General features: G+C 28.9%; 1 protein-coding gene across 1 annotated transcript; it reads right to left on the bottom strand.

The window, feature by feature from the left end:
• Nucleotides 1-1739: 1739 nt before the first annotated feature.
• LOC109802989 (chaperone protein dnaJ C76, chloroplastic) lies at nucleotides 1740-4659 on the bottom strand. Its single transcript, XM_020364432.3, has 6 exons — nucleotides 4483-4659; nucleotides 4186-4363; nucleotides 3904-4096; nucleotides 3594-3700; nucleotides 3167-3377; nucleotides 1740-2098 (listed from the first exon to the last, which is right to left on the bottom strand). The coding sequence occupies exons 1-6, from the start codon at nucleotides 4572-4574 to the stop codon at nucleotides 1971-1973; spliced, it is 909 nt and encodes a 302-aa protein (XP_020220021.2). The 5' UTR covers nucleotides 4575-4659; the 3' UTR covers nucleotides 1740-1970.
• Nucleotides 4660-8518: the final 3859 nt, after the last annotated feature.

Below are 8518 nucleotides of genomic sequence, written 5' to 3'. Positions count from 1 at the left end.
AGGTTTTTGTAGAGCGAAGGGCTGTCAAAACGCGCCACGCACGCATTTGGAAAGATTCCCTTATAAAAAGCTTGCTTTAGAGGTTCTAAATTTTTCTCTTTTATTTATTCTTTTACTTATTTTATTTATTATTTCACTTATTATTCTATTTATTTCTGTATTTATCATTTTATTTATTTTATTTATAATTATTATATACCAATAAATAATCATGTAGATAATAAATATTTTTCATCATGTAAATAATATTAAATAATAAAAGGGGATAAGATATTTAAAATATTATTGTTATTATGCTAATTTCATCATAGGGTACCAATTTAGGATGTTATAGGGGTGCCTAATACCTTCCCTACACGTAACCGACACCCAAACCCAATTTTGGTTATGAAGGCCTTTATTTTAATTTCAAAATATTTTCTTTTTCTAATGTTTTGAGTAAAACATTGGTGGCAACTCCATAAACTCACTTTTTAAAATCATTAATTAAGGATCAGTTTAGTTTCCAGACATTCCCTAATTGATGAAATTTTTCAAAAGGTAGTCCAAATCATTGGTCATAAGATCGAAAATTTTCGGGTTACGACAACTTCAGGTAAGGAGAAGTGAGAACACTCATTCTTGGGATTTGGGTGTATGCATGAAGGGTAGAGGAATTGACCCTCAATCCCATAAGTTTTCTATTTGACGAAATTAGGACCCTAGAGAGATTGACCCTCAATTCCATAAAAATATGGCTATATTTCACTTTTGGTCCTCTTATAATTTGCAATCAACAATTTTGGTCCTCCAACTTGTAATTTTGTAATTTTAGCCCTCAAATTTTATAGAATCTACAATTTAAGTCCCCTTGTTAAATTTTGTTTTGTTGATCATTTAAACTATAAGATTTGGTCATGATCCAAATTTAAATAAATGACATGATAATTAATATTTAAAAATATCTATGACAAATTTTACTTTTAGCTCTATTTTTATGTCATAAAAATAGTAATCAAGATGAGAATGAGTTAAAAATAGAAATTAAAACTGTAATTTAGCTCAAATATTATGAAATAGTAATCGTGTAGTCATCTACATTCTACCATGTGTTAGGTCGTGACCATTGTTACAATTCTAGTGATTAACAAATGAAATTTTAATAAGAAGATTAAAATTGCAGAGTTTATAAAATAGAGAAACTAAAATTGTATAATTAAAAATAAAAAAGATCAAAATTACAAATAATATACTATAGTAAGATTGAAAATATAATTTTGCCAAAAAGAAAAAAAATTATCATGTACATTACACAAGATAAACTGATAGTTGGAAACTAAGCTAGTATATTAATGTATGTGTGTAAATGTGATGTACAAATAAATGTTTACTTTTTATAATTAAAATTTATAATAAATAAATATTTTTAAATATATAAATTATATTATAATTAAAATTTATAGTAAATAAATATCTTTTAATATAAATTTCATTTTAAATTTATTTGTTTTATATTAAATATTTTATAATTTACATTGAGATTAACAACATTTTTAAATATTGATAATTTATAAAATGGAGTTTGTTTGGCAAAGATTGAATGTCTATGCAAGGAGGTTGAGATAGTTCAATTTGACAATGGTTGGATTTCTTTTGTAGCCCCAAAGGGATATTTAATCAGTAAATGAGGAGATACTATTACTATGGCAACAAAAAAAGCTTCGCACAAAGTATACAATCTAAAAGCAGAGTGATGCATCTTGTAGAACTAAATCACACTAACCATGAATTCATTAATTTTAGATTTGAAACTTAAAACAGTTGTAACTGTAAGAGCTACATTAGTAGTTCCACTTAACCTTGTTTCCTTATCTCAAGAAGACACGTCATTCTATGTTCGAATTTGTATAAACTTTCTGCTTCAACTGCATCACTCTAATCTATTCTTATTTTTTTGCAATTTTCTTCTACAAATTTATCCAGATTTTACCCTAGTTAATATTCATGCCCAAGGTTTGTTTGACCCAATTCCAAATTTTCAAGAAACTCTCCATCTTTATCTTCATATCAGCACGAGCTCGAGCTTCAGCTTGAGCAGGGCTTTCTTCAACAGTCCCTCCTGCAGCAAGGAGACAGGCAACAATCATTTTTAGTCATTAAACAAATCTAACATGTAGTAAGATGGTGAAAAAAAAAACACTTTGTCGCTCTTTATTTTTTTTAAAAAATAAAAATAAAAATAAAAATAAAAAATAAATTTAAATATGTTTTTAATCTCTTAAATATAAGATAAATTTATTTTTATTCTTCAAATTTAAAATTTATCTTTTCTTTTCCTATAATTTCAAAAGTATTATTTTAATCTTTATATTCAAATTTTGTTAAAGAACTTGTCAAATATCATTGTGTAATATCACATTAAACTCAACTAATACTGTATAATTGTCTTAATTTATCTCTTTTAAAAAGTATAGAGAATAAAAATAATAATTTTAAATTTTAAAAAATTAAAATAAATTTATCCTAAATTTAAGAGATTAAATATATATTTAAACCTAAAAGAATAAATGATAAGAGTTATATAATAATAGGTGTGCTTAATCGAGAGGTATGAGTGACTTGTAGAATAAAATTTACATGAAAACAGAATAAAAGAAAGAACAAAAATAGTTATTTACATGGCAGACATACATATAAATTAATACAAATTTCTTTGTATATATAGAGAGAGAAAATCTGTTTACTCTAATAGTAAATCTACATAAATTTTCTCTATTCAATAACTTATGTTCTACATTATTTCAACGATCAAACCATTAAATTTAAAGTTTTTAATGTATGAATCAAGTTTACAAATTTCTAAAAAATTTGAAAAACATTTGATACTTCGTTTTGTTAATTAAAATCAATGTATAAAATATTTTTATGATTATCCATTAATTTAAATTAATAAAATGAAATATCAAATAATTTTTAAAATTTTTAAAAATTTACAAACTTGATCTATACATTAAGAACTTTAAATTTAACGGTTGAATCGTTGAAATTTGATGTAAAACACGAATTATTGAATGGAGTAAGTCTACCTAAATGAAACGAATTCCTACACTACACACATATATATATATATATATATATATATGAAATATCAGTTTGATCAATAAAAAAAAAATGCATGAGTTTCTACCGGGACTTTGATTGGGTCTAGTTGCAGCCTTCCTCTTGAGTTGTTTGTTGAAAGACTTGGCTGCAGTGAACACATTTGCAGGCTTTTCCCAACCTCCTCCAAACACACCATACCCATCCTTTGGCTGAGGCTGGATCAGGAACTCAAGCACCGCCAATTCTTCTCTCTCCACCCAATGTATGCAATTCACAGGGCATGACTCAACTGACACCTGACATTTTCTTCTTGTGTCATATATTCACAATATATGGTATATGGTTGGAAGATAAATTTTCCTTAAACATTTCTATGAAAATAAAAGAAAATAAAATAATTTTTTTTTATAAACTAAAATTAACTTATAACTAAATTCCAAACATATTTTAAAAACTTAATTTACACATAAACTAATTTTATCTTTACACATGGATTGGACCGTTCACGCTACCTCAATACTTTGGTCGTTGTCTCCATATTGAACTTTAACCCTCGCACATCCATGAGCTTCATCCATGGTGAATGTATGACTTGCATGATGCACGCATTCTCTGCATCCTGGTAACAATAGGATGAAAGGGGTAGAAGTGGAATACTGAAACCAAAATGTCCAAAATTTTCCATTTGTTGTTATCGTAGTTAACTACTCTCCATTGCAACTATTAATACCAATATCTTTTTCTCGTCTGCAAAGGAACTATGGAAGCATGAATCTAATATTTGATTGAAAATTGGATTTTTTGTTTGTTTGTAAAAAGTACCTATACATGCATTTTCATCAACAAATAAGGCTTGAGGCCTTAAGGGTCCTTTCCAAGTGCTGTAACCCAATGAGGTGTTATTTTCCCCAAATCTTAGCCTCATCTGACCTATGGATTCATCATATTTTCTCCTTAGATCTTCTGTCATCAGCACTTCGTAAGCCTTATTTAGCATTAGAGTATAATCATGACCCTACAATAGAAGTTCAATCTTCACATCATGATCCACGCTAGACAAAAATTACTGGTAAATTAAATTACTATTAAAAACAGAGGAGTTACCTTTTGGCCAAAAATATCCGGATGATACTTCTTTTGCAGCTTCCGGTAAGCTTCTTTGATTTCATGGGCATTTGAATCAACAGAAACTCCAAGCAACTCATAGTAATTATTTTGAGCTGTTGGTGTATCCCATGTTCCTCTATTACAACATCTTATTACAGCCAAGTTCTTCCTCCATCTTCAAGACAAGTTAATAATAAGTATAAAAACACAAGACAAATAACATACAAGAACATGCTAAATATGTAATTTATGCTTCAAGTGGTTACTTTCTGGAACTCTTTAACAAAGTAATACCTTGGCATGGGTTTGTTGAAATTCAGATGGCCATGTACTTGAGAAGTCTTTGACCAAAATAAGAAAGAACTACCAGAGACCACAACCGACATACTCCTTATGTTCGTCACTCAATGGTCTGTTTACTAAGTTTTCTAAGCGGTTTTGAGAAGATATTTGTCATGAGTTGAGAGTGGAAAAGCCCAAGATATTTATTAGTTTTGTATTTTACAGAGAAATTGGAGAGATGATCCCATTTGAAAATAAAATTTACATGAAAGGGACCGTCTGAACTGTAGTATGATAGAACCAGTAAGGTTTAAGATTTGAATGGTGGAGAACTCAGACAATTATGGATAAATTAGAATGCAAAGGAAAATTATGGAAAAAAGATAGGTTTCCCCCTTTGATGTTTGGATAAATTATAAAATTTGATTCTTATTATTTTAGTAATTTCATAAAGGGATAAAACTACAAATATACGTTCTTTTACCCCACTTATATACTATTAAATATTAATTTATAAAATATATAACAATATATATTATATAACAACATACATAGTATTATATATATTAATTTATATAATATAGCAGATGGGATGTAATATCTCAAATTTTTTATTAATATAATAATTTAATTATTATTTAATTTTATATTTATTAAATTTTTTTATAGTTATTTTAATTAATTAAATAGATTTTATAAAATATTTTAAAAAAATTTAATAATTATGAATATTTTAATTAGATAATAAATATTTATAAAAAATTATTTTATATAATATTTATTAGAAAAATATGTATTTTTATGATATTTTGTTATAATAAGTATTCGGAAAAAAATATGTCTTTTATTATAATTGTTTATACATTTTATTTTTAATTATAATTGTGTTGAAAGAAATAGATTTATTTTATATATTATGTATTTGTTAATTATTAATTATTTTATTTTGTTATAATTATTTAGATTGGAAAAAATATATTTATTTGATATATTATATATTTTTATAAGCTTTAATATTTGAGGAAAAGAAAAAGATAATCATGGTTAAAGTATTTTATAAAGGATTAAGTGTGAGTTAAGTTTTGAAAAATGGGTTAACAATTCTTTTAATTTTACGCTTATTATTTTTTATTATTTTGAAGATTGGGAAGGAAAATCAAGGCTCGTAGGAAAACACCTCGAAGATTTGCGTTTTTCATCAAACATTCATTGAGGTAAGAGGGAGTGAGTAGTCTTGCTCTAAACATGAGATGTATGTTAGGTAGTGAGATCGACCCCAATCTTTTCTCTGTTGCTTGTATTGTATGAAAGGACTTTCCCCAATTGATTTCATTATGTATTTTTTTTTTTATCTTCCATATGATTCTTTATTGTTCTATTTGATGTGGTGTAGTTGTATATGTCTTTAATATCATGATTAAACATATAATTGTGAAATTTGGATTGTTTGTTGGTTCTTGTGAGAATCCTAAATGGTTATTATGTGAATAGTTAATAGGAGTATGTAATTAAAATGTGAAGTTCATGTTGTAATTGATGGTATAATAGAGTAGTATTAGACTTTAATCTATGTTTATACTAATTAGCTAGGGAGAAAAGAATTTGGGTGTGAGTTGCACCTTGTTTTGAAAATTATGGTAAGAACATACCTAGGTATATATCTGATTTCTGTGCCTGTGATTAATGAAATTGAGTTCTTATTGTTGGGTTAGAAAGTAGACATTTAGGCTACAATTTATACTCAAGAATCGCATAAAAATGTCAAGAAATGATCGAGTTATGTGAGTTAAAAGATGAACATCATATTTTATGCGTGAAATATAACGTGCTTACATTGTAAGCTTTTAAAGTAGACTTAAATGGAAGAATTAGGTTTTGTGATCTTCATGAAAGTTGTAGCCTTGGATGTTAAATTTCAAATTCCATTGCAATCACCTAAAAAAAAGGTCTAGAACTCAAGTTATGCTCAAATTAGTGAGCAAAGGTTAGACTATCAGATTTAGGCTAAAATGTTGTTGTTTTGTATTTATTTAAAATAGTACATGACATATTTAGCTCTTAAGGTCAATATAGAAGTTAGAGGTAATTGTATTAAATTTCTAATAAAATTAAAATCAACTTGATATCATATATATAACTCTAGATAGGATCTTTGGATCATACAATGCCTTGAAAGGTTAAGTTGTGGAAATGTAGTTTGTAATGAGGATGATGAATATTGTGACACCCTCTGCCCCACATACATAATTATACAATAAATAGAGATAAATAAAAACCTTCATAAATAAAATCCAAGTCTCTAACCACATAAGGGTAAAGAGCTCACATTCATAAAACATAAATCATAGTCTAATGTGAAAATTACAAAAGGATAAAATTAAGGTCTTCTAATCAATTTAACAAAAGTAGCATTCTAAGTTAATCCTAACAACGTCCCGATGTCACATATCCTATCAGAGCACGCCCAACTGAAGCCTAAGCTTCATCACCAACATCCTCATGTTAATGGTCATCCGCAACACAGTAGAAGACACACATAGAACAAATAGGGGAGTGAGAAACATCTCACTTAGGTTAAGGTGTAAATATAACGGTCAGGCAACACACACAAATCATAACAAAGCACATCATAAACACACGTTAATCAAGCACAACTCAAGTTATACATACATTAGTAGCACGTACATAGTCACTCATTATGTAATGATGCCATGGACTCGACTCACAAGTGCATGCATGTGGCGCCCATCACATATCACATGGTGCATTATCGTTAGCAACACACGTAGAGTAGTCTAGGAGTACATGCAGGGTCACACCCTCTGCGCACTCTCACTACAAGGACATACTACCAGGCTCTAGTCTGGATAGTTAAGCCGCGAAAGATACATCTCATGCACACAATGGGCGAGACTGGGACTTACAAATCGATTTATCTCCAAGGACTAATCCCCAAGTTTTTACACAAGGAGGCCTTTCCTGGCAGTGTATTCCATATCGTACCCTTAAAACATTTATCACATGATGCATGTCACACATTCACACTTCATTGACTCATCATTTCACTTGTCATAGTTTCTCATATATCATGTCTCATTATCACATATCATCATATCTTGTGTCTCATTCACTTTTCACATTGTCTCACCATATTCACATAATCTTATACAAGAAACTTATCATGGACATATACATCAGAATAACACATAAACCATACCAAGAAATTATCCAACATCATACACATTCAATTCGCAATTCATAACATACGAAACATAATGGTCATAATAAATCCAACTTCACGAGTTCACTCATTTTTTTTTACAACTAGCCAGTTAATATAATATTTCAATCGGTCAAAATACTCCAAATATTATCCAAAACACGAATCCATCATCAATTTTACATATAATGCCTCAAAATTCATTCAAAGATCATATCCCTAATTTCACTTCATAGGGTTTCCTACAAAAACCCATAGAGCACTCTAATTCATATCAAAACTTATCTATTTTCGAAATCAAACACATATTCACACCCAACAAATATCAAGGAACACAACAGAAAACACATAAATCAAAATAGAAAACATTAGAAATTTATCTGTTTCTCATAGGGTTCTCTTAGGAACCCATAGAGCACTCTAATTCATATCAAAACTTATCTAATTTTGAAATCAACACATATTTACACTCAACATCACACAAGAAACACAACAGAACATTCAGATGGCAAAACAGAAAACTTTCGTATTTTTTCTGTTCCTAGAAGCATTCATCAGGCAAGGGATTGGGGGCCAATCCTGCTACCCAACAGTTATTCCCACACCCCCGAGTGAGGCTTCTCACTCCCCCCTTACCTGGATAAGCAGAAGATGAAGCTAGAGCAGAATCTGGGTGATCTCCTTCTCTTGGTTCTCCTTGGTCTTTAGAGAATGTGTTTAGAAGCAGTGCTAGAGTTTCTATTTATAGATGTTAGAAGTGGCTAGAACGACCCATTTCGGATCTAGAACGGCCCGTTTTAAATCCTCTCATCATGTGTTAAATTCGCA

This window comes from Cajanus cajan, chromosome 4, assembly GCF_000230855.2.
Source record: "Cajanus cajan strain Asha chromosome 4, NIPB_CcT2T_4, whole genome shotgun sequence".
Lineage (NCBI taxonomy): Eukaryota > Viridiplantae > Streptophyta > Magnoliopsida > Fabales > Fabaceae > Cajanus > Cajanus cajan.
Note: the sequence above shows the minus strand (reverse complement) of the source record. Positions and strands in the feature narration are given on the sequence as shown.

Bases quoted from the DNA above. Each gene is read 5' to 3' on its own strand.
- LOC109802989 (XM_020364432.3), bottom strand. From the start codon at position 4,574: ATGTCGGTTGTGGTCTCTGGTAGTTCTTTCTTATTTTGGTCAAAGACT. The intron at 4,364-4,482 runs GTATTACTTTGT...CTTGTCTTGAAG, and splicing joins TTCAACAAACCCATGCCAAG to ATGGAGGAAGAACTTGGCTG. The intron at 2,099-3,166 runs GTAGAAACTCAT...TCCTTGCTGCAG, and splicing joins TAGACCCAATCAAAGTCCCG to GAGGGACTGTTGAAGAAAGC.